The sequence below is a fragment of the Vulpes lagopus genome, chromosome 9, assembly GCF_018345385.1.
Source record: "Vulpes lagopus strain Blue_001 chromosome 9, ASM1834538v1, whole genome shotgun sequence".
Lineage (NCBI taxonomy): Eukaryota > Metazoa > Chordata > Mammalia > Carnivora > Canidae > Vulpes > Vulpes lagopus.
Genome location: NC_054832.1, coordinates 47,802,794 through 47,830,202, shown reverse-complemented (window position 1 = coordinate 47,830,202; position 27,409 = coordinate 47,802,794). Strand labels below are relative to the sequence as shown.

The 27,409-nt window shown below is 37.5% G+C and overlaps 1 protein-coding gene and 1 pseudogene across 4 annotated transcripts in view; one reads left to right on the top strand and one right to left on the bottom strand.

Moving 5' to 3' along the window:
* Positions 1-27,409, top strand: part of WWP1 (WW domain containing E3 ubiquitin protein ligase 1) — a 178,518-nt gene that overhangs the window by 69,650 nt on the left and 81,459 nt on the right. For all 4 annotated transcript variants that reach the window (XM_041768531.1, XM_041768534.1, XM_041768535.1 and 1 more), the window contains 9 exons: positions 15,608-15,703; positions 17,310-17,484; positions 19,076-19,130; positions 19,216-19,300; positions 19,430-19,558; positions 20,891-20,966; positions 21,069-21,140; positions 22,958-23,046; positions 26,553-26,712. In XM_041768531.1, the coding sequence (XP_041624465.1) occupies positions 15,608-15,703; positions 17,310-17,484; positions 19,076-19,130; positions 19,216-19,300; positions 19,430-19,558; positions 20,891-20,966; positions 21,069-21,140; positions 22,958-23,046; positions 26,553-26,712 (937 nt within the window). The remainder of the gene's footprint in view (positions 1-15,607; positions 15,704-17,309; positions 17,485-19,075; positions 19,131-19,215; positions 19,301-19,429; positions 19,559-20,890; positions 20,967-21,068; positions 21,141-22,957; positions 23,047-26,552; positions 26,713-27,409) is intronic.
* Positions 11,613-15,039, bottom strand: LOC121498538 (annotated as a pseudogene).

The following is a 27,409-nucleotide window of genomic DNA, read 5'->3' as shown; positions in this document are numbered from 1 at the left end:
GGCACAGTCAGTTAAGTGTCCCACTCTTGTTTTCAGCTCAAGTCATGATCTCAGGATTCTGGGATTGAGCCCCTTGTAGGGCTCTTTGCTCAGTGTAGTCTGCTTTTCCTTCTCCCTCTGCTCCTCACTCCAACTCGTGCACTCTCTCTCTCTCTCTCAAATAAAATCATTAAAAGATTATTTCTTTTGATTTTAAAAGAAAAGATGCTTTTAAAAAAGAAAAGTCTGGGGATCCCTGGGTGGCTCAGCGGTTTGGCGCCTGCCTTTGGCCCAGGGCACGATCCTGGAGTCCCGGGATCGAGTCCCACGTCGGGCTCCTGGCATGGAGCCTGCTTCTCCCTCCTCCTGTGTATCTGCCTCTCTCTTTCTCTATGTCTATCGTAAATAAATAAATATTAAAAAAAAAAGAAAAGTTTAGAAGTTACTAATCCAGATGAAAAAATAGCCAGCACTAAGGTGGATGCTGTTCTCTTGGAGTGATGATAAGATGTGTCCTGGTGGGGACGCCTGGTGGCTCAGCATTTGAGCATCTGCCTTTGGCTCAGGACGTGATCCCGGAGTTCTGGGATCGAGCCCCACATCAGGCTCCCTGCATGGAACCTGCTTCTCCCGACTCTGCCTGTGTCTCTGCCTCTCTGACTCCATCTGTGTGTGTGTCTCATGAATAAATAAATAAAATCTTAAAAAAAAAAAAAAAAAAAGATGTGTCCTGGTAATTAGTTGTGAGGTGGTTGAAGGATAGAACAGTGGAACCAAAGTTGATTGGCTTAGGCAGTACTGTCTTTGTGTAACTTAGGCAGTATTCTCTTTGTGTAACTGTCTGAGTTAGCAGTTTTCAAATTTACATTATCTTCTCTCTCTTTCCTCAGAAGTTTCTTAGTTCTTGTGTTTCCTGTCTTTGTAACTTGCTCAGTTATTTAGCTAACTACCAGTGGAATCACAGTGCCTGGAATCACGAGTGTTCTGAGAGAAGAGTATTCCAGTCTGGAGAGGACATTTGAGTATTAGGCCAAGCATTATCTCACCCAGAGACCTTTGCATTTGCCTAGACTTTTGTGTGGAATGTTACTCCTCTGATACCTGCATGACTCATTCAGGTCTCTGCTCAAATGTTAGCTTACTCCAGAGGCCTTTTCTGATTCCCCCTATTTAAATCAGGCCCCTCTGCATCCATCCCCTGACCCTGCCTTATTTTTCTCCAGCCTTTTGCTAGGAAAATTTACAAACATGCCTGAAAATTAGAAGAATTTGACAGTATATGTACCACTAGATTTTTTTTTTTAATTTTTTATTTATTTATGATAGTCACAGAGAGAGAGAGAGAGAGAGAGGCAGAGACACAGGCAGAGAGAGAAGCAGGCTCCATGCACCGGGAGCCTGATGTGGGATTCGATCCTGGGTCTCCAGGATCGCGCCCTGGGCCAAAGGCAGGCGCCAAACCGCTGCGCCACCCAGGGATCCCCTATTTTGTAATTGACATTTTACTGTTTGCTGATCTCCTGTCTCTTCATCTCTCTATCCATCTAACTTTTATGTTTTATTCTTTTAAAAGTTTTTTTTTTTAATTTATTTGTTTATGAGAGACGGAGAGAGAGAGAGAGAGAGAGAATGAGAGAGGCAGAGACACAGGCAGAGGGAGAAGCAGCCTCCATGCATGGAGCCCAACATGGGACTTGATCCCAGGACTCCAGGATCACGCCTTGGGCCAAGGGCCAGCGCTAAACCCCTGAGCCACCCAAGCATCTCTCCATCTAATTTTTAAATGCATTTTAGTGGGTTGCAGACATCAGTACATTTTGACCTTCAGTACTAAAGCTTGCATATCATTAGAGTTCAATATTTGCTTAAAGTTTTCTAGGTAAAATTTACATAGAAGGAAATGCCTAAGACACTATTTTGATGAGTTTTGACAAATGCATACATGGGTTAACCCACACCCTTATCAAGATACTAAATATTATCACCCCAGAAAGTTCTCTAAGTACCTTTTTCAGTCAGTCACCGTTCTGATTTTTTTCCACTATAGATTTTTGGTCAGTTTTCCCTGTTACAGAACTTAATATAAATGGAATCAGTATGAACACTTTTGAGTAGGGTTCTTCTAATCAGCATAACTTATATTATTTTTCTTTATAACATTTAAATCACCACGTGACATGTATTTGTGTCTTGTCAGTTTTCTCTCCACTGTACTGGAAAGGGCTTTATTTTGTCCATTTCTATATTCTGATGCCCAAAACTGTGTCTGCCACATAGCAGGCACTCAATAAATATTTGTTAAGTAAGTGAAGTAGTGCTCAATTAAATGATTTTGAGTGAGTAAGCAACTGGGCAAAGATTCTAGCTTGTAAAAACCTTCTGAGGAAATGGTTAACAAAGTCAAAAACTACTAAAAAATTCAAGTAAGAAAAGAACTGAAAGGCGCTACTTGAATTTAACAACAAAGAGATTATTTATTGTTGACCTTTGACAAAGCAGTTACTGGGAAATGGAGCTGTATTCAGAATGCTGTGTGATAGAGTGAATGGGTGGGGTAAATATGTTTAGAAAACTTTTAAAGAGAGCTGGTATATAAAACTTTTTACCTGTGAACACACAGAGAAAGGTGATGATCTCAGGGTCATGAGATTGAGCCCAGCTTTGGGCTCCATGCTGGTTGTGGAACCTGCCTAAGGTTCCATCTCCCTCTGCCCCTCCCCCCCCTTTATAACAAAGAATCAATGGCTTGCATTATGCTTAGAACATGAGGGCCTGCTGAATAAATATTCATGAATGTTAAATTGGGAATATTTGCAGCTTACCTGAGATAAAACTAGAACAAGGTTTCATAGCCCATTATATAGATGAAATACTTGGGTATGTTTATTTTTTCCCCTAATATTGTGATGTGTTTCTGATCGCAAGCTAAGACATGACCAAGTAAAACATTTGCGTAAGACAAAAACACTCAGAGATTGTGTCTATATATTGTTCCACCAGTAAATATATAAGAGTTTCTTTGTGTCAGAGTTTATTCTAGGCCCTGGGTGTTCAGAGGATCAAGAGAGCCCAAGATTCTGCTGCTGTGAAGTATGTGTAACAGCAGGCTGACCAGCTAGGGCCTTGCATACACAACCTCTGCAGTAATGCCAAATAGTGACAGGTTTTTTGAGGAAAGATAGAAGCAGATGAAGAGGTTACCGCGTAGCTATATAAATTACTGTTTTGGATGCACCTATAGAATAATTTTAAGAAAATGGGATCATACTGTACACAGTGTATTTCAATCGCTTTTTATCTTTTTTTAAGTTATTTTTCAAGTTTTTATTTAAGTTCCAGTTAGTTAACATACAGTATAATATTAGTTTCAGGTGAGAATGTAGTGATTCATCATGTAAATATAACACCCAGTGCTTATCACAAGTGCCCTTTTAACGCCCATCAGCCATTTAATCCATCCACCTCATTTTCTCACCTTTCTCCCCATCTTCCGCTCTAGTAATCATCAGTTTGTTCTCTGTAGTTGTGAGTGTTTTCTGGTTTGCCTGCCTTTTTTCCCCCCACTGTGTTCATCTGTTTTGTTTCTTAAATTCCGCCTATGAGTGACATCATGTAGTATTTGTCTTTCTCTGACTGACTTATTTCACTTAGCATAATACCCTGTAGCTCCATCCACATTGTTACAAATGGCAAGATTTCACTGTTTTTGATGACTGAGTAATATTCCAATGTGTAGATATACCACCTTTTCTTTATCCCTTCATTGTTTGGTGGACATTTGGGCTCTTTCCATTATTTGGTTATTGTTGATAATGCTGCTATAAACATCAAGATGCATGTATCCCTTCCAATCAGTTTATTTATTTACTAATTTTAGGATGTGAGTGGTGGATGAGGCAGAGGAGGAGAGAGAAAATCCCAAGCTGACTCACACCCAGTGCCAAGCCCAACGTGGGGCTTGATCTCACATCTGTGAAGTCATGATCTGACCCAAGATCAAGATGCTTAACAGACTCAGCCACCCAGGCACCCTTTAAATCAGTATGTTTGTAGTCATTGCGTTAAATACCTAGTAGTGCTTTTTAAAACTTTGTCATATGTCAATATCAGTACAAGTAGATTCACACATTGAGCAAATATTTAGTAAATATTTATTTAAGCACCTCTTCTGTGGCAGGCACTGGGCTTTTTGCTGTTAATACATGATAAGCAGTACAGACTTAAAGCTCAACCTTCATGAAGCTTGTGGTCTAAATATGTTATTTTGCCTTAATTCATTTTAAGTAGACTCCACACCCAGTATGGAGCCCAGCATGGGGCCTGAACTCACAGCCCTGAGATCAAGACCGGGGCTGAGATCAAGAGTTGAATGGTTTTGTAGTATTTCCTTGTGTATTATTGCTGTGTAACAAATTATCCCCAAATTTAGCAGTTAAAACAACAAAGCCATATCATCTTAAGTGGTTTTTGAGGATTAGGAATCTGGAAGTGGCTTAGCTGGGTGCTTCTATGCAGGTTCTCATGAGGTTGTGGTCATCTGGAAGATGATTGAGTAGAGCTGACCTAGCAAACCTAGGGGAGCTAAATTCTGGCCTGGGAAGGGGATAAGCCTGATCTCCACATTGGCACTCCAATAGGGTCAGGAATTGGTAGCATCAGATAGAGTGGGAAGTGGTGGTGAAGATGACACTATAAGCTGCAAGATTGAAAGTCACTTTGAGAAATGAATCCTTAATTTCCCTCCCTGCAGCTAGGACTACTACCCTGCCTACAGGTGTTTTCTCTGGAAGTTTTCTGCACTTGGGGACACCAGGCACACTTAAAGGCAAGGACTGTGCTAAATCGGGACATAAATGAACCTTTAGGAGATGAGTAAGTGAATAAAGTTTTAAGTAAGTTTTCCAACCTACAGCATTCTTACCTACTCAAATCCCAGAATATTGACAATAGGATTTTACCTTTCTACCCAGATTGGAACTTTTATTGAAACCCCTCACCCTAAAAAAGACTAAAAATACTGGTCTCTGTTTTCCAAGGAAATAGCCTCATTCTGTGCTCCTTCAGTCAATCCCAGAATCTACACCCAGGCACACTAAGGTCCCAGTCAGTTTTAATAAGCTCAGAGACATAAGAGTAGATAAAACTTAACGAAAGAGGGGGAGGGGCAAGATGGCGGAAGAGTAGGGTCCCCAAGTCACCTGTCCCCACCAAATTACCTAGATAACCTTCAAATCATCCTGAAAATCTACGAATTCGGCCTGAGATTTAAAGAGAGAACAGCTGGAATGCTATAGTGAGAAGAGTTCACGCTTCTATCAAGGTAGGAAGATGGGGGAGGGGGGGAAGTAAAGAAACAAAAGGCATCCAAGGGGGAGGGGCCCCGGCGAGTGCCCCCAGGACAGGAAAGCCCCATCTCGGAAAAACAGGAGCTTCACCAATCTTCCCAGGTGGAAAGGCTCTCACAGGGAGTTAGAGCAGGATCCCAGGAGGGCGGCGATGCCCTCAGGCTCCCTGGAACACTAACAGACACCTGCGCCCGGGAAGAGTGCACCGAGCTCCTTAAAGGGCTGCAGCGCACACACGGCTGGACCCGGGAGCAGCTCCGAGGGGCTCGGGCGGAGGCTCCGTGCGGAGGGGGCTGCGCTGCCCCTGGAGCAGCTCGGAGGTGGCTCCAGCAGAGGAAGATGCTCCGCGCGGAGGGGGCTGCGTGGCCCCGGGAGCTCGTAGGGGCTCAGGCGGCGGCCCCGCGGAGAGGGGGCTGCGCGGCTGGGGCACGAATCCAACAGCACAGGCCCGGGAGCACAGGGCGCTGGGGACACAGCCCAGGATCCGGCCTCCCCCCGGGACAGGCAGAAGCCAGGAGGGCACAGGACAGCAAGGACACTCCTGCCCCAAGCTGAACAGATCAGCGGCCCCGCCCCCGGAGCATCCCCGCCCCCGCAGACTGAGAGCTCTGCGAAGTTACTGCGGGAGCTGAATCCAGGGCTCCAGAGCTGGCCAACGCCACTGTGGTTGTTCCTCCTGGGGCCTCACAGGGTAAACAGCCCCCACTGAGCCTCACAGTAGCCTCGCAGGATAAACAGGATAAACATTACTCACTGAGCCCTACACCAGGCAGGGGGCAGAGCAGCTCCCCCAAGTGCCAACAGCTGAAAATCAGCACAACAGGCCCCTCCCTCAGAAGACCAGCTAGACGGACAGGGGAAAAAAAAAATTATTGACCAAGCAGCACTAGAAAGTTCCAGGGGAAGTCAAGGGACTTATAGTATAAAGAATTGGAGGATACTCCCCGGTGTTGTTTGTTTGTTTGTTTTGCTTTTTGATTTCTGTTTGCTTCCCCACCCCTTTTTTTCCGTCCTTTTTATCTTTTTCTTCTTTTTTTCTCTTTTTTCTTCCTTTTTCCTTTTTTCTTTTTCTATTTCTACTTTCTTTCCTTCTTTCTCTCCTCTCTTTTTCTCCTTTTCCCAATACAACTTGTTTTTGGCCACTCTGCACTGAGCAAAATGACTAGAAGGAAAACCTCACCTCAAAAGAATCAGAAACAGTCCTCTCTCCCACAGAGTTACAAAATCTGAATTACAATTCAATGTCAGAAAGCCAATTCAGAAGCACTATTATACAGCTACTGGTGGCTCTAGAAAAAAACATAAAGGACTCAAGAGACTTCATGACTGCAGAATTTAGATCTAATCACACAAATTAAAAATCAATTGAATGAGATGCAATCAAAACTAGAAGTCCTAACAACGGGGGTTAACGAGGTGGAAGAACGAGTGAGTGACATAGAAGACAAGTTGATGGCAAAGAGGGAAACTGAGGGAAAAAGAGACAAAATACCATGAGGATAGATTAAGGGAAATAAATGACAGCCTGAGGAAGAAAAACCTACGTTTAATTGGGGTTCCCAAGGGCGCTGAAAGGGACAGAGGTCCAGAATATGTATTTGAACAAATCATAGCTGAAAACTTGACTAATCTGGGAAGGGAAACAGGCATTCAGATCCAAGAGATAGAGAGATCCCCCCTAAAATCAAGAAAACCCGCTCAACACCTCGACATTTAATAGTTAAGCTTGCAAATTCCAAAGATAAAGAGAAGATCCTTAAAGCAGCAAGAAACAAGAAATCCCTGACTTTTATGGGGAGGAGTATTAGGGTAACAGCAGACCTCTCCACAGAGACCTGGCAGGCCAGAAAGGGCTGGCAGGATATATTCAGGGTCCTAAATGAGAAGAACATGCAACCAAGAATACTTTATCCAGCAAGGCTCTCATTCAGAATGGAAGGAGAGATAAAGAGCTTCCAAGACAGGCAGGAGCTGAAAGAATATGTGACCTCCAAACCAGCTCTGCAAGAAATTTTAAGGAGGACTCTCAAAATCCCCCTTTAAGAAGAAGTCCAATGGAACAGTCCACAAAAACAGGGACTGAATAGATATCATGATGACACTAAACTTGTACCTTTCAATAGTAACTCTGAACGTGAACGGGCTTAATGACCCCATCAAAAGGCGCAGGGTTTCAGACTGGATAAAAAAGCAGGACCCATCTATTTGCTGTCTACAAGAGACTCATTTTAGACAGAAGGACACCTACAGCCTGAAAATAAAAAGTTGGAGAACCATTTACCATTCAAATGGTCCTCAAAAGAGCAGGGGTAGCCATCCTTATATCAGATAAACTAAAATTTACCCCGAAAACTATAGTGAGAAATGAAGAGGGACACTATATCATACTTAAAGGATCTATCCAACAAGAGGACTTAAAAATCATCAATACATATGCCCTGAATGTGGGAGCTGCCAAATATATGAATTAATTAATAACCAAAATTAACACATACTTAGATAATAATACACTTATACTTCGTGACTTCAATCTAGCACTTTCTACACTCAATAGGTCTTCTTTTTTTTTTAATTTTTTATTTATTCATGATAGTCACACACAGAGAGAGAGAGGCAGAGACACAGGCAGAGGGAAAAGGAGGCTCCATGCACCGGGAGCCCGATGTGGGATTCGATCCCAGGTCTCCAGGATCGCGCCCTGGGCCAAAGGCAGGCGCCAAACCACTTCGCCACCCAGGGAGCCCATCAATAGGTCTTCTAAACACAACATCTCCAAAGAAACGAGAGCTTTAAATGATACACTGGACCAGATGGATTTCACAGATATCTACAGAACTTTACATCCAAACTCAACTGAATACACATTCTTCTCAAGTGCACATGGAACTTTCTCCAGAATAGACCACATACTGGGTCACAAATCGGGTCTGAACCGATACCAAAAGATCGGGATAGTCCCCTGTATATTCTCAGACCATAATGCCTTGAAATTAGAACTAAATCACAACAAGAAGTTTGGAAGGACTTCAAACACATGGAGATTAAGGACCATCTTGCCAAAAGATGAAAGGGTCCACCAGGAAATTAAGGAAGAATTAAAAAGATTCATGGAAACTAATGAGAATGAAGATACAACCGTTCAAAATCTTTGGGATGCAGCAAAAGCAGTCCTGAGGGGGAAATACATCGCAATACAAGCATCCATTCAAAAACTGGAAAGAATCAAATACAAAAGCTAACCTTGCACCTAACGGAGCTAGAGAAAAAACAGAAAATAGATCCTACACCCAGCAGAAAAAGAGAGCTAATAAAGATTTGAGCAGAACTCAACGAAATCGAGACCAGAAGAACTGTGGAACAGATCAACAAAACCAGAAGTTGGTTCTTTGAAAGAATTAATAAGATAGATAAACCATTAGCCAACCTTATTAAAAAGAAGAGAGAGAAGACTCAAATTAATAAAATCATGAATGAGAAAGGAGAGATCACTACCAACACCAAGGAAATACAAACGATTTTAAAAACATATTATGAACAGCTATACACCAATAAATTAGGCCATCTAGAAGAAATGGACACATTCTGGAGAGCCACAAACTACCAAAACTGGAACAGGAAGCAATAGAAAACCTGAACAGGCCAATAACCAGGGAGGAAATTGAAGCAGTCATCAAAAACCTCCCAAGACACAAAAGTCCAGGGCCAGATGGCTTCCCAGGGGAATTCTATCAAATGTTTAAAGAAGAAACAATACGCATTCTACTAAAGCTGTTTGGAAAGATAGAGATAGAGTACTTCCAAATTCATTCTATGAAGCCAGCATCACCTTAATTCCAAAACCAGATAAGACCCCACCAAAAAGGAGAATTATAGACCAATATCCCTGATGAACATAGATGCAAAAATTCTCAACAAGATACTAGCCAATAGGATCCAACAATACATTAAGAAAATTATTCATCATGACCAAGTAGGATTTATCCCCGGGACACAAGGCTGGTTCAACACTCGTAAAACCATCAATGTGATTCATCATATCAGCAAGAGAAAAACCAAGAACCATATGATCCTCATTAGATGCAGAGAAAGCATTTGACAAAATATAGCATCTATTCCTGATCAAAACCCTTCAGAGTGTAGGGATAGAGGGAACTTTCCTCGACATCTTAAAAGCCATCTACGAAGAGCCCACGGCAAATATCATTCTCAATGGGGAAGCACTGGGAGCCTTTCCCCTAAGATCAGGAACAAGACAGGGATGTCCACTCTCACCACTGCTATTAAACATAGGACTGGAAGTCCTCGCCTCAGCAATCAGACAACAAAAAGACATTAAAGGCATTCAAATTGGCAAAGAAGAAGTCAAACTCTCCCTCTTCGCCGATGACATGATACTCTACATAGAAAACCCAAAAGACTCCACCCCAAGATTGCTAGAATTTATACAGCAATTTGGCAGCGTGGCAGGATACAAAATCAATGCCAAGAAATCAGTGGCATTTCTATACACTAACAGTGAGACTGAAGAAAGAGAAATTAAGGAGTCCATCCCATTTACAATTGCACCCAAAAGCATAAGATAACTAGAAATAAACCTAACTAAAGAGGTAAAGGATCTATACCCTAAAAACTATAGAACACTTCTGAAAGAAATTGAGGAAGATACAAAGAGATGGAAAAATATTCCATGCTCATGGATTGGCAGAATTAATATTGTGAAAATGTCAATGTTACCCAGGGCAATTTATACGTTTAATGCAATCCCTATCAAAATACCATGGACTTTCTTCAGAGAGTTAGAACAAATTATTTTAAGATTTGTGTGGAATCAGAAAAGACCCCGAATAGCCAGGGGAATTTTAAAAAAGAAAACCATAGCTGGGGGCATCACAATGCCAGATTTCAGGTTGTACTACAAAGCTGTGGTCATCAAGACAGGGTGGTCCTGGCACAAAAACAGACACATAGATCAATGGAACAGAATAGAGAATCCAGAAGTGGACCCTGAACTTTATGGTCAACTAATATTCGATAAAGGAGGAAAGACTATCCATTGGAAGAAAGACAGTCTCTTCAATAAATGGTGCTGGGAAAATTGGACATCCACATGCAGAAGAATGAAACTAGACCACTCTCTTTCACCATACACAAAGATAAACTCCAAATGGATGAAAGATCTAAATGTGAGACATGATTCCATCAAAATCCTAGAGGAGAACACAGGCAACACCCTTTTTTAACTCGGCCACAGTAACTTCTTGCAAGATACATCCACAAAGGCAAGAAAAACAAAAGCAAAAATGAACTATTGGGACTTCATCAAGATAAGAAGCTTTTGCACAGCAAAGGATACAGTTAACAAAACTAAAACACAACCTACAGAATGGGAGAAGATATTTGCAAATGACCTATCAGATAAAGGGCTAGTTTCCAAGATCTATAAAGAACATATTAAACTCAACAGCAAAGAAACAAACAATCCAATCATGAAATGGGCAAAAGACATGAAGAGAAATCTCACAGAGGAAGACATAGACATGGCCAACACGCACATGAGAAAATGCTCTGCATCACTTGCCATCAGGGAAGTACAAATCAAAACCACAATGAGATACTACCTCACACCAGTGAGAATGGGGAAAATTAACAAGGCAGGAAACCACAAATGTTGGAGAGGATGTGGAGAAAAGGGAACCCTCTTACCCTGTTGGTGGGAGTGTGAAATGGTGGAGCCACTCTGGAAAACTGTGTGGAGGTTCCTCAAAGAGTTAAAATAGACCTGCCCTACGACCCAGCAATTGCACTGCTGGCGATTTACCCCAAAGATGCAGATGCTATGAAACGCCGGGACACCTGCACCCCGATGTTTCTAGCAGCAATGTCCACAATAGCCAAACTGTGGAAGGAGCCTCGGTGTCCATCGAAAGATGAATGGATAAAGAAGATGTGGTTTATGTATACAATGGAATATTACTCAGCCATTAGAAACGACAAATACCCACCATTTGCTTCAATGTGGATAGAACTGGAGGGTATTATGCTGAGTGAAATAAGTCAATCGGAGAAGGACAAACATTATATGGTCTCATTCATTGGGGGAATATACATAATAGTGAAAGGGAATAGAAGGGAAGGGAGAAGAAATGGATAGGATATATCAGAATGGGAGATAGAACATGAAGACTCCTAACTCTGGGAAACGAACTAGGGGTGGTGGAAGGGGAGGAGGGCGGGGGGTGAGGGTGAATGGGTGATGGGTATTGAAGGGGACACTTGACGGGATGAGCCCTGGGTGTTACTCTGTATGTTGACAAATTGAACACCAATAAAAAATAAATTTATTATTGAAAAAAAAAACAAAAGAGGTTTTGTAAATACAGTATACTTAGAGAACCAAGAGCTCTTAGAAATCTAATTCAGTGGAAATTTTGGCTCATAGAGGTAAAGTAATTACCCAGAAAATTGAACAAAAAGATTTATAAAAGAAATAAAATAGAAAATGTAGAGTATTAGTTCAAAGGGTCTGATGAGAAAAGTTCCAGAAAAAGAGAAAATGGGAGGAAATCCTTAATGAAAACTCAAACATGAGGGAAGGATATGGATTTTCTTATTAAAGGGGCTCAGCAATGACACCTGGGTGGCTCAGTGGTTGAGTGTCTGCCTTTGACTCAGGGTGTGATACTGGGGTCCTGGGATGAAGTCCCGCATCAGACTCCCTGTGGGGAGCCTGCTTCTCCCTCTGCCTATATCTCTGACTCTCTCTCTGTCTTTCTCTCTCTGTGTCTCTTCTGAATAAATAAATCTTTTTAAGAAACGGGGGTGGAGGGCTGAGCAAAACTCAGAATAATGAGTGAAAATGGATCTCTTTTAAGATGCCGTGTTGTGAAAATTTTAGCTATGTTGGGGCCAAAAAAAAAATATTTAAACATTCCCAAACATTTTAAAAAGAGAATTAGAGCAGATCTCATACTTATCAGAATAGTATTAGAGTTCTCAGAATCAGCACAAGAAGTTATTAGGCCAACTCAAAGTTGAGGGAAATTAAACACAATTTAGATTTCTGTAATCAGCCACACTGTAGAGTGTGTGCATAGAATAAATATATTTTCAGACAGCCTTCGTTTTCAAAGTTTGTTTCCCATGTATTCTCTCTTAGGAAGCTACCAGGACTCGTCTTTCTCTAAAATTAGCTACTGAATGTGAAAGACACAGGCTCCAGATCTTAAGTGTCTTGATGGAAAGGGAATGAAAGGAATCACCAGGAGGATGATGATGAAAGGAAGGCCAAAATGGCAGGCATGCTGCAGGCTTCCCAGTTGGCCTTGTGAGACCAACAGCTCATTGGGAGACAACTGTGATTAATAAATACCTGATGACTCTGAATAGTTTGAGAGAACATTTATGCAGCTCCAAAGTATTTGGAGTTTAATAAATACATAGAAAATAAGGAAATGGGAAGAAAGGAGACAAAAGACATGTTAGGTTCCATGACTCAGTTGTCAGGAGGGTTTTATATCATAAGGGAAAGACGTGGAATGTATGTGTGTGTTTGGAATGGTCAACAGAGGGTGAGTGTTACAGAGTGTATATGCATATATATGTTTGCAGGACGGAGACTAACAGCTTCACCTTCACAGTGAGAAATCAATATATATTGTTTGAAATTAAATATAAAATAATAAAGTAAGCTTATTAATATGAAAACAGATAAATACTAAAAAAATTGGCTAAAACAGTTGAAAGTGTTGCCTTTGTGGAATGGAAAATGAAGTAAGGGGACAGCAGGCATTGTTTTTTATAGTGAGCCCCGTAGTCTGTATGTATGAAGATATCTATAACTATATAACTAGGAAGGTATAAAACTATGTGAAAATGTATATAACTTTGATAAAAATTAAACCTAAATTAAACATGGTAAAGAGTATTTTAAAGAAAGGATGGAAACCTGGAAATTCTGCTGCAGAATTGCAACAAAAATCCAAGGACTGATTACAGGAATACCTAAAAATAGCATAAATACCATTATCAGGAGGTTCTTGAAACTTCATACATTTTGAAGATATTTGTTTTGGGCTTTTGAGCTTTCATACATATCAATTGGTGATTGATATGTATTGCAAATATTCCTGAAATGTTTTAAAAATAAAATTTCATATTTGAATCCTGCCTTCCCATGAACTTTTATTATGTAAAAGCAAATACGAGAAAACAAGAGTAGAGAAAATAAGAGGTTGAAAGTCTTTGAGATAGAACAGAAAAAGATGAATTCAGGGTTTTTTTATTATAAAAAAATAAAAGCAATAAAATAAAAGCAAGTAAAATCTGAAAATCTGAAATGCTTTTTTGTAAAAAAAAAAAAAATACCTAAATTTTTGTAGTACAGGGTAGCATGGCTGTGTAAGATTTTATACAACAGTGTTTTGTTTTATTTTGTTTTTCAGTTTAACAGTTTTTTATTTACTAAAGTCATATATGATTATTTTATTGCTGCATCTTTTCACTTGTTTCTTCCTTCTACTTGCCCTTTGTCTTTCCGAAATTGGTGAGATTTAGCTTTATGTTCAAGGATCTCTTTTGCAGTCTTTGTCCAGTTTTAGTCTAGTGATAACCACTTTGCTAGGGTGAATGCCCACATGGACAGTTGTGCCATTCACCTTCACTCACTGTACCACTCACTATACTTGTTCAGTGTAGATGACATATTTCTTCCTGTAAACCTGGACTACTTTGCTAGCTTTCAGGCCTTTGTAGTGTCCTCGCACAACCTCTACTTCATCATCCTTTTGGATGGACATGGATCAGTCATTGTACTTCTGTCTCAGCTCTTTGGAAAGAGAGGAAGACATAATCTTCTTCCAAATGTGGGAAGGTGCATTGGAATGTCTTGTTTGAAAAAAAAAAAAAAAGAGAAAAAAATGTCTTGTTTAGTTCTTGCTCTAATCAAAAGTCACAAAGGGTTTGAATTTCATTTTGACTGCCAGTGCTTCAGCAATGGCTGCAAAAGGGAAGAGAGCGATAGTAATTTTTTAATAGATAAGTTTAACAACTTACATGATCCTGAGTCAGTTGTGAACTTCAGCATTTTTGTTCATAGCTACTATTGAGGCATTTTGTGACTTATATTTATTGGATGCAGCTTAAGCAAACTATTAATTTTTTTTGCATGTCTTTTAAAAGTATGTGTGTACCTTGCTTAGTCAATAGCCTTAATATGTGTAATCATCATGTAAGAAAATTTAGGGGTGCCTGAGTGACCCAGTTGGTTGAGTGTCCAACTCTTGGATTTCACTCAGGTCATGATCTCAGGTGAGATTGAGCCCTATGTTGGGCTCCAGGGACAGCAGGAAGTCTGCTTGGGATTCTTTCTCTTTCTCTCTCTCTCAAAAAAGTAACTCTTAAGAAACAAAAAAGAGCTTAATAATTAAAGGCCTCTCTAATCCGAAAGGAATCAAATTAAATTGAGTTCCTGAGTTTATTTAAGAGGGAGAAAAAATACTTCCATTTATTCTACTTTCAATTGAAAACAGGAATGCTAACATCAGAAATAATCAGGTTTTTATATTTTATATTTATCATTTTTTTCTATACCGTATTACAGAAAGAATGGAGAAGAAACAGGAGTCACAGAGGAGAAAACAAGAGTAGGGAAAATAAGAAGTTGAGACTCTTTTAGATAGAACAGAAAAAGATGAAATTGGGATGCCCATAAACTCAGGAGTTTTATCAGAAGCAAGAGGAAGATAGTTATATACAAAAAGACACTGTTTGCATATAGAAGAAATTTTTTGGAGCATTGTCCCACATATTTCTTTAATGCAGTTTCAGCTAAAAATCTTTTTTTTTTTCTAAAAATCTTTTAGAGATATATTTTTGAAATTGCAGGCAAAAGTGAATATTACCTCATTAACATTGAGTGTGATATTAGGCTGAAATTTCCTCTACTTTTGGTTAAATTTGTCTTTTTCATTTTTTTTAAGATATTATTTATTTGAGAGAGCACACCAGCAGGGGGAGGGGCAGAGAAAGAGGGAGAAGCAGACTTATTTTTACTTTATACTCATTTGCTAACTGTATTTACTGAGTTTCCAAAACTGTTAATAAAAAAAAATGTATAATTAAGAACTTAAACGACACTGATAATTGGGAAAAGAAACTTTTATATGTGTGTGTATATATAACCTTTTGAAGTAAAACCGGTAATTTTCCTGATTCTAAGATGGAATGATTTTTCAGATTGTCTTAGTTTATTATCTTCTACTTTTGTATTTGCATTTTTATTAAAGGTGGGAACAGAGAAAAGATCCTCATGGTAGAACTTATTATGTGGATCATAACACTCGAACGACTACATGGGAGAGGCCTCAACCTTTACCTCCAGGGTATGTGGCATCTTTATGCATCTCCAGTTGTGTTTTATTATATACATGTGATTTCTGAAATTTATTTATTAAAACATAACATGATTCTTTCATTGTGCATGTTATATTTCCTTCCTTTACTTTTGTGAATGGCAACTTCAGTAAAGGAGATTTGTTATATCGTATCTCTTCTACAGTTAGTCTGAAGTGGCTTCCTGTAGAGATTGTCAAGCACTGGCATGAGTTACTGAGAGTAATTGTAGAATTTTGGTCCAAATTTAGTGCTTGTCATTATTTTTTAAGGAATGAAAGGCCTATTGAGAAAAATGTATGTCTATGGTTCTCCAAAGATAGTGATCTAAGCTTTGTTATTTCATGAGATTTAATGACATAAGAGATGTTAGAGTAGTTCAAAGTTACAATCTAAAAGATTACTACAAGTGAAATTGTATTACATTATGGCTAAAATGATAGAGGGTCTTAAGTACATAAAAAGATTTCTATTATATGCTAAATAAATTCATTCTGTTAGGCTGTCTTTCACAAAAATTCACAAACAGATCCTTTTCCTTTGTGTTCTTATATTTCATAACTTTTTTTTATATATTGTGCTGATAGCTAGTGGAATTACTTATATTCTCCTCAAATAGTGTCTGTGCCTGAAATATTTTCCTTACTGTCTTTGCTACTCAGAATATCTGTCCTTCCAGATGTAAGTTAAAGTCCACCAATATACAACACAAAGTCCAGAAAATTCAAAACAAGAAATGTTATTTTTGTGAGATGTGTTGCTGAAAGGATTTTTAAATCATTGTATGGTTTAATGGCACAAAGAAGAAGTGTTGGCAAGGGAGCTGAGATGGGGGCAGGGTAGGAGAACCCTAGGCTTGTCTGGTTTCTCAAACAAGCTATATAAGTTAATAGCACAAATTGACTTAAGGTTGGTTAACTGAACCTGGGAGAATGGGGAGAACTCCAGTTGGTGGCAAAATAAGGAAGGGCAGTTTGTCTTAAGGGAATATTCAAAGAGATGACAACATGAAATATGATATATTTGGGCCCAGCAGGTAGTTGATTTGGCTCTCATGTGGGTCCCTTGAAAGATCTTAGGGGAGATGAGACTGAAATAGTGAATGGGTTCATTTTTATGCTGTGCTGGAGAGCTGTGCTAGGTAGAATGACACAGTTGAACCTGTGCTTGTGTGCAGCAGCCACATAATAGCAGGAATGTTAAAGACCTGTAAGGGTGGAGTTACAGCCCTGAACTTAGGCAGTGGCTAAAGGGGCGAGATTGCTAGCTATCCAGTAAGCATGCAGTAACTTCTTAACAAGAAAAAGAGAGAGGGCAGTCAGATTGATGCTAAGATTGTTCAGTATTAGGCTCCTTTTTTGGACAGTTCTTAGAAATCATGTAGTAGTAGAATGGGAAGGCAATTTAGCTAAAAAAAAAAAAAAAAAAAGCAAGTTACATGTTCAGAATTTTTCTGAAGAATGTCAATATTTAAAATTATGTTGTCATGTCTCACTTGCTTTTTAAGTTATATGAGTGAACTGTTAACTCAGTACTTTCCAGTTTCTAATATTAAGACATTCTTGTTTAATGTTTATTAATGCTTATTTGCGGTAGTTGGGAAAGAAGAGTTGATGATCGTGGCAGAGTTTATTATGTGGATCATAACACCAGAACAACGACCTGGCAGCGGCCTACCATGGAGTCTGTTAGAAACTTTGAGCAATGGCAGTCTCAGCGGAATCAGCTGCAGGGAGCTATGCAACAGTTCAACCAGCGATACCTCTATTCGGTAATAGCAGATTTTAAGATGTCAGTACAACTCTTTCCTCCAGGCATTTACTCTTTTCTACTTTGGTGATTTTTAAACGTTATAGACTACATTGCAAGGTATTTTTTATTTTCTCTTTAATAAATAATAAGTATTTCTGATATACATACACACTTCTAAGTTTTTTAAATTCTAGTTTACTAACAGAAGTATAGTTTTTGTCTTTATTAAGTGATAGTTTCATAAGTAAAAATTTCTAAATGAAATAATTTGTCTTTGCTAGTCCCCAGTCCTTTGCCTTTAATAATAATCATTTTTTGCTTTAAATCAGTTATTTTACTTAAGACCAGTCTTGCCATTTTCCAGCTATTCTGATTCCCATCAACACTTTAATATGTTTGGCCTACCAGAGGTATTCCTGGGATTAGAGATAGTTTTGTCCAAAAAATCTAATGCAATCTGAAAATCTGACCAACTTAGCTGTATACATGAAAACTTTGGGTCAGAATTAGGTCATAGGGATGTATTAGAAGTGTGTTCTCCTGCATAGGACATCCTTAAATAGGTTGAGGTGTAATTATCTAAGTATAGCACAAGTCTGGGATAAAAGCCCAGGGCTAACAGTTACATTGGCTCAGTAATGCCACCTGGCAATTCTTTGTGCATCATTACCATGCTTCATCTTTCTTACCTCAGTCATAAGATTTGCTGTCCTTTGGGCTTCATTACCCAGTGTAGGCAAGAAGAAAGGGAAAGAGGAGTGAGAAGCCCTTGCAAGCCCTGCCTTTTTACTCAGAAAGGGATGCCCTTACCAGGGACTTGTGCCAGTACTCACTGGTTGGAACTGGTCATTATACCAACCCAGCTGTGAGGAAGGCTGGGAATGGAATTATTAGATGGACACATTGCTACCTTGAACAAAACAGTGGTTTGAGTGTCAAAGAAGGAAGTGTGGGAAATGGATATTGGGTAAAATTAACAGTATCTGTTGTAAGGTTATAAAATATTTATCAAGATGCATATCCTTTTTCATTAAGCTTTAATTTTTCAGGTGATGATTTTTATATTTATCATTTTTAAAAGTGATAGAATGTTTACATTTTCTTTTGACTATATTTCTGGGTTATAATATATCTAAGCTTGAATGATTTTATGTATGAATATATAAAAGATATTAATATTAAGATAAAAATTTATTTGTATAAAGATGATACTGGATTTTAATGTTGGTTTGTTTTTATTAATAGGCATTTGTTTTAAAGAGAATTTGTTGCACTTTTAAACAAACAATATTTTTCATTTAAACACAACAATTTTCTGTAGCTCTACTCTCTCAGTTTACTCCTAATAGATTATTATAGAAGGGCTAAGAAATTAAAATATTGATGTCATTATTTCTAAATCATCTTAGAAAAACTAATGATCTTATCAACTGAGTGACTCCTTTTAACTCATGACATTTTAAAATGTACTTTGTATCTTGAAATGACTATTCACATTCCTTTATCATATTTTTTAGAAAATTGGTATAAAAATGTTCTACCAAGTGTTTAGTTTACCTCTGCTTTTATATTAAAGTATTTTTTTTCCTTCCAATCCTTTCTCCAATCAGGCTTCAATGTTAGCTGCAGAAAATGACCCATACGGGCCTTTGCCACCAGGCTGGGGTAAGCTGATATGTTGATGGTAAAAATATATGAAGGTATAGATAGTAAATAGTCATTAAATGCTATGCTCACTTTATTTTTTTAGAAAAAAGAGTGGATTCAACCGACAGGGTTTACTTTGTGAATCATAACACAAAAACAACCCAGTGGGAAGATCCAAGAACTCAAGGGTATGTGTGTACTAAGGCTTTATTTAAGCCATCTTACATATATTTATACGTAGAATCAAATAAACCTTGATTCAGATGTCTTTAGTGCATAGAAAATGTTCACCTTGTGATTGTAACTTTGTCTTTTAGCTTACAGAATGAAGAACCCCTGCCAGAAGGCTGGGAAATTAGATATACTCGGGAAGGTGTTAGGTACTTTGTTGATCATAATACAAGAACAACAACATTCAAAGATCCTCGCAATGGAAAATCATCCGTGTAAGTGAAAACCTGAAATTCTTAAATGTTGTTTAATGAGGTAGCCTCAAGTTTAGCAACAGATTTGTACTTTGTGGATCAAGAAAACCTGTATAAGTAATAGCCCAGTATACCTATCTTTGCTTTACGTTACTACAGAATGAATTTGTAGTGCATAATGTGGTAATAATAACAATAGCAGATATTTATCTAGTGATTGCTATATGCAGAGGATTGCTCTAAGCACTTGTAGAAACTAGCTCATTTTATTTCTCAACAACCCTTTGAGGTTGATAATACTATTTTCCCTTTTTCAGTGCAGAAACTGAGGTTTAGGGAGCATAACTAACTTGTTCAAAATCAGACAGAAGGGAATGGAGCTGATTTCAGACCAAGGCAGTCTATTCACAGAGTATTGTGTTCATAACTGCCACATCATGCTACTGTAGTGTGAAGGAATGAGAAGTCAACAAATCTGAATTTTCCAGATAAAAATATCCTTTAAAATATCTTAAATATCTTAAAAATATCTTAGATTCACCTTCATCCTCATTCTTAGGTGTGATTTCTTTGCATCACTAAGAAGATAGAAGCAACCATAAAAGGGGTTTTTGGTTTTGTTTTGTTGCAAATTCCTACTGTCACACCTGCCCACCTACCAGCATGTCTTCCCTCTTGATCCTATAGATGAACTATCTTTGTTCCTATCAAAGGCCCATCCCTTTGCTGGCACTCCAGATCTTTCCCTCCCTTTCCCATTTAATTGCCCCAACAATTATCATCTTTTTGTACTCCATCATCAGGTTCTCTTCCTCTATTGAATGATTCTCATCAGCTGCTATTTCTCCTAGATGAAAAATAAGTAAAACACAGCTTTTCATTTTTCAAATTAATTCAGTGAAAACTCATTTCTTTTGCTGCTCTGAAAGCATTGTCTGTACATTGCTGTTTCTAATTTCTCTTTCAAACAGACCACAAGGAAGTTCCACTAACCCTGAACTTGTTAAGGGCACCAGTGACCTCCACATTGCTAATGGTTAATCCAGGGGTTGGTTGCTGTTCTGTCTCACTTGATTTAGGAGCATTTGACACAATACATTTCTACCTACCTCAACTTCAGAATGTGTCCAGAATCTTCTTTACATCTTTACAAAAGACCCATCCATCCATACTTCTCACTGTATGTGTATTCTTATTGTTCAAGCCTCTTGGCCCATTAAATGTGTCTTCTTTCCTAGCAAATAACTTTCCTGTGGTCATTTGTAGGACTCTGGTATACTCCATTTTCATACTTAATATTACATATCTAATTTTATTCTGAATTAATATTTGGTTTCTTTTTTTTTTCTTTAGAACTAAAGGTGGTCCACAGATTGCTTATGAACGCAGCTTTAGATGGAAACTTGCTCACTTCCGTTATTTGTGCCAGGTACTACAGTGGTAAATAAATCTTATATTCATTATAATTTAGTCTTTATACTATATATACACTACAGCTTACATGATATCATGATGTTATTTTTGTTTTTAGTCTAATGCACTACCCAGTCACGTAAAGATCAATGTGTCCCGGCAGACACTGTTCGAAGATTCCTTCCAACAGGTAAGGAAGATTTTATCAGAATAAACAATACAGCTTGTTCAGTTATATTCTATATATATAAAGGGAGTTAGGGTTTAAAAATTTTAAACCATGACTGCCAGTTACTGAGTGTCCATTATAATAATAGTCCTAATAAACCCCATCATGTATTGAGTGATTGCCAGTGCTTGGCCCTGGCATCTTATATTTATCCTTTAATTCATTATCACAACATCCCTTTGAGGTAGCTCTTATCATTATGTCCATTTTAAATAAAGCTTAAACAGCTTCTGGAACAAGTTGATACATTTTGACACTAAATTTTCTGAGATTTTATTAACTCAAACAAGTCTTGATAATACTACCAAATTAAAATTGAATCAGTATAGATACTCTGTTCCATTTAAGTATTCTTCAGTAACCCTAATGTTCATTCTTACCTCTTGTAGGTTTGTTTAAAGGTTATGGTCTTAGAGAGACCTTGTCTGAGCTCAGTAGTTAAGATGGCAGTCCCTGCTCACCTCCCTCATAGTCCCATTCTAGCCATTTATGCTACTTTATTCTTTCAATAACACTTAGCACCACTTGACCCATTTTATTTGTTTCCCTTACTAGAAGGTAAGCTCCATGGGAGCACAAACTACCTCACTTACTGCTGTTATGCTCAGTACCTAGAATAGTGTCTTGCATAAAGCAAGTATTCAGTAAACATTTGGTGAATGAATAAATGAATGTAATATGTCCGCCTTTCCTGAATCATCTATATATATAGATATATAAAGATAAAATATCAAAATATTAAATTTTTTTCTGATGATGTGGAGAATTTTTCATAAAAGTCTTCTCATTCCTCTCCCAAAAGTATTACAGTGATGAATTGAAAGCCCCTGTGTATACATGTACACAGGGACTTGTACATAAACAAGCCAAAATAGCAGCATTCTAAAGTCAGAGATGTTTAAATCCTAGTTTAATTTTACTAGCTGTTGGAATTTGGGCAAGATACTTAATGTAGCTATTATCAAAACTTTTTTTTGGTTGGAGTTAATTCTTAGCTTGCTCTAAGTTCTTGAGCTTTATTGTAGTTTGAGCTTTATTGTAGTAAGTTGTACATCCAAGTCACGAAAGACTTTATTTTGCCTTGTCCTCTGGTGTGGGGAGAATGATGGTCTATTTGATGTGCATGACTGCCTATGAGGCAAAGTTCTGCTGGTGAGCTGTGCCGTCACACGAACATCAGTCTTGGCTTTGGTTTTGACAGATGTGTGGTGGAAGTAGTTAATTGTTATCCAGAAGTAAAACCTGTTTGCTAGTAATCCAATGTAAGGCATAAAGACTATGGAAATTGGATATGGGTATTGTATAAATAATTCTTTGCTTTAGCTGACTGAGTCCCTTTCCTACTGAGAAATGGAATATGTGGTATAAGCAGGACCCAGAACAAGCTCTTTGCTTCTTATCAGATGTTGCCAGTTAAAAAAGTATAAGTCACCTTTTACAAGATTCTGGTAATTTGGGGCGTGACAGGGGAAGGACTATTTTCTAAACTTAAAAGCTTTCTGTGTCACTCTTCCTCTGTTGCCACTGATCCAAAGTAGAACTACCGTTTAATACTAAAAGAGGGGAAAGAGATTTTAGAAGGTAAATCACAGAAAGCTTAATAGAGTAAGGTACATCTCTACTAGTTTGTGGAACATACCAGTTTATCTCTTGAGTTAAAGGCATTGTACAAGATAAGGAAATGTGTTATTTTGGAAGTGGAGATTAAATTTAAATTGAATTGTTTTGGAAGAAACTTGTGCTGTATGAGTGCTTAAGTATCCATGTTTTTGTTTTAGATTATGGCATTAAAACCCTATGACTTGAGAAGGCGATTATATGTAATATTTAGAGGAGAAGAAGGACTTGATTATGGTGGTCTAGCAAGGTAAAATAAACGCACATTTGCTTTGAAATAAGTATGTCTCCATTGTATGCATTGGGTGTATTCTTGAAAAGATACTTTTTTTTCAGTAGCAATCCAGTTATTTTAAAAACAAAAGTTAAAATATTAGCACAATTCTAGAGGTAACTGTTACTACTATCTTATTTATCTTATACGTTTTCTCTGCATATATATAAATTTGTATGTATGTGTGATATAGTATATATTTGCTGGTTTTTGTTTTTTTTTTTTGAAACCGAATTGATCATACAACATGTACAATATAGCAACTTCATTTTATCGTTTTATATCTCATGGACATCTTTTCATAGCCTGTATGGAGCTATTAATACTCTCCTTTGTTTTATGACACTAATACTTCTCTCATTTAATGGTTGCATAATATTACATTGTATGCAGATACCAAAATTAATGGATCTTAATTATTGCTATTGTAACAGTATATGTTAGTTTTATGTTTGTGTTTTAATACAATCTGAGCCCTTTTGAGAATAGTTTTTCACATTCATTAAATAGATTGTTAAAGTGGGAAATGTGAAGCAATAAGAGTGGGAAATCCTTTTTTTTTTTTAATGAACAACTTTTTTGCTTTGCCCACACCTAATTTGACAAGTTTATTTTTAAGCAGAACACTTTCATTAAATCTTTTAAAAGAATTAAACCTGCTTTTCATAGGAACAAATCTTTTTAAACTAGTATTTCAGAAGTGTACAGAATTACAAAAATCATAATTTTAGTACAGCAGGCAAAAAGAGATAGGTGGGAGCATATATGTGCAATTATCAGAGGTTTGCTTAATTAACATATTTTCTCCTTGAATGTATTACTAAGCTTTTTCAGAAAAGAAACACTACCTATCACAGTAAATGTTCATATCACATCTGTTGTGATTTATCTCAATTCAGAAATGTTCAGACATTAAAAAATAGGTATATCTTAGAAATGAAATGTACTATTTTTACTGTCTGACTTTATAACATTCATACACTTGTCTGCACTCATAGTTACCTCAACTATTTGGGTTTAGTTTTATGTTTTGAAGGTTTAAATGCACATATCCAGTTACTCCATACCATGATTTTCTTATTCCCAAATTCTTAATTTTGATTCATGTATTAGTTTTAATTTATTTAGGATTTCACAAGGGTGATATACTCCTCTAGTTTTGCATGTTTGAAAATGTATTTTCTGTTGCTTTTGTATATAAACAACTTCACTAGATGCAAATTTCTTATGCAACTCCAGTTTCTCTACTCCTCTGTAGACATTGCTTCACGGTCTTCTAGCACTGAATGTTAACAACACTATGCAGTGGAAGGACAGCCCCTTGTAGGAAACTTTTTCTTTGGGTGCCTACACAGTCCTTTTCCTTGAAGTTCATTAATTTCATTATTGACTGTTTTATATCTTTTCTTAGGAACATATTAAAATCTTTCTTAATTTAAGGGAAATTTTCTTCTATTATGTCTTTGAAAATTTTTTCTGTTCCATTTGTTCCATTTTTCTTCAGGAACATCAGTCATGGGTATGTGGAATCTTCTTTGTCAGTCTTACATGTCTGTCATCTTTTCTCTGATTATTTTTATCTGTGTGCTTTTCCACTTTGTTTGAATTTTCTCAAACCTATCCTCATGTCACTGTATGCAGTACTGCCCTACATTTTGTTGCTTCTAATGTGATTTTTCTTCATTAGTGGCTTTACTGTTTTCTTCATTTTCTTCTCTAGGCTCTGCTAGCTCATCTGTTGTCTCATAATTTTCTAACCTCTCTCTTTAGTTTATTTGAGAATATAGGAAAGGATATGTTGAAAATGAACTCTTCCACCTCTTGTTAGTTAGAATTTTTCCTTCTTTTCTTTTAGTGTCAGGATATATAGGTCAGATACCATGTTATAGGCATTCTTCTTTTGAACATACTCCATTTTCTCTGGGCTGCTGTTTGCTAAAAGTGATTTGCAGCAACTAGAAAGTTTATTTCTAGTTTTTTTTGTGTCTAAACACATTCTCACAGACCTGTCAATCCTTTCCCTGGGGGGCATGTCTTACCTCAACCTTGTCCCAGTGGGAAGTCACGTGGTTCAACTGCTATATTGGGACTGAATTAAGTTTGGTTAATTGGTGTTTTGTCATTTCTTAGTTGATTTTTTATAGGGAGAGACTCCCTTCTCTACCTATTAGGCAGTTTCTGAGATTGTATTTTTAAAGCTTTATAAAGAAAAGCTTTTGTAAATGGGTTTCCAGGCTAGATCTGGCCTGCCTAATAATGTCTCCCATTGTGATTTTTTAACTTTTTCAATTATTTGACAGCATTAAAGAAAATCACTAGATTATGCTTAAGAATCAAGATTTCTGGCTTCTCTTTAAAAACCTTAGACCCACATTCCCACCTTCTCACATGACATCAATTGGCTGAATCTCAGTAGCTGATTCAGCCCTGTAGGTTAGATACATTCTTTTTCATTTCACTCTGTGCCCACCACTGCCCTGTCATCTAAGGACAATGATTATCTGCCTAGAAAGAATTCTTCCTTAAAAGTGGTAATAACTTTTATCAGGAATACAATGAAGAATGAGGGGTTGTGGTTAAGCAGAGAATATGAGGCTTGTGTAGAGAAGGAAACCACTTACTGATGGTCACTATAAGCATTTGAGCTTGGAACCCTGCTTTAGAAGTAATTTCTTTTAAAGAGAGTGTTGCAGATTGGATTTATTTTGTGTTATGAATTATTAATCTTTTATCTAGTTGGATTTCATGTATTCAACTTTGATAAATGAGGCAGCATAGGTGGTAATAAGTTAGAGTATGCTTATCACATTGAAAGATTTCGTGTTTTTAATTTTAGTTCCATTTGTAATACATTGGCAATAAATGTAAAACTTTTGTAGTAGTAATGCTTTCTATGTCAGTATCACCAACAAATACTTACTAAAACCTATTGCATATAGATCCTAGAATGCCTGTGAGTTAAGGATACAAAAATATATATGAAGACATGGCTTTTCCTTTTGAGGAGCTTCTAGTCTAGTGGATGGGCAGGTCATGCATGTATGGGAAGATGAATAATATTGTGGTTGTTATCACAATACCACAAAGTATTCAGTGATTGATACAAATCAATATGCTGAAAGTTGCTTCAAAAAATTGCTGAAGCAGGATATATCTAAGTTGACTGAAAGCAAAAGCGGGACCTACCCAAAAGCGGGACCTCCCAGCTGACACTGAGGAGACATACTCAAATGAAAGTTACAGCATAGACAGAAGCATGATATCTATGAGTGGCACTGAGTTTGTGGTTTGGCATCACAGGAACTGCAGGTGACTGGATGGAGGGTCAGATCATAGGAAGACTTAACTGGAGCACTGAGGAATTGGGCAGTGAAGTTGTTAAAGGCTGTTGAGCAGAGATATGATATGTGCATGGGTATATTTAAGATGTTTTTAAATTCATGTATGTATGAATGCTAAAAAATAATCTTACTTTCTTTTAGAGAATGGTTTTTCTTGCTTTCACATGAAGTTTTGAACCCCATGTATTGCTTATTTGAGTATGCTGGCAAGAACAACTATTGTCTACAAATAAATCCAGCATCAACCATTAATCCAGACCATCTCTCATACTTCTGTTTTATTGGTCGCTTTATTGCTATGGTGAGTCCTAATTTTCCTTTATTTATTTATTTATTCAAACTCGCTTATTTCAAAAATATTTTAGGGAGGACTTAAAAAAATTATCCATGTTGTCCTTGATTGTGTATATTTACAAATTTTGTTACCAAGGAAGTTTGCCTAGAAAGAAGAACAGCATATTTTTTGAGTACCTGTATGAAATCAAGATTGTGAATATGAGAATTATTAATGTAGCTGCTTAGCTATTAAAAGTCCTTTGATTTTATAGGTAAAGCTTGATTACAGTGTGACTTTTTCTGTATAAAAGGAAAATCTGAGTTGTATAACAATTGCACCCGACTGATATTTTGGGAGTTTTCAGAACTTTGCAGAAGCTCTTGTGGGACTATTGTCTTTTCAGAAATATTTGTGTTTATTTGTACATTTTATGTTTATTCACTCAGCAAATATTTATTGAGCACCTACTATGGCATCATAGTATGACATAGAGGAAACCATGAAGAAAAGACGTAGTCCCTGCTCTCAGTATCTAAATTCTATTAGAGGGAGACAGAATAACACATAAGTATGTGCTGAGGGAAAAGGAGTGTTGCTTTTTTTATATGGCATGATTAGAGGAAACCTCTCTGAGGGGTAGCACATAAAGAGAAATGTGAAAGCAAGGGATTGAATGATGCATATATCTTGGAGAATGACTTTCTAGGCAGAAGGAACAGCA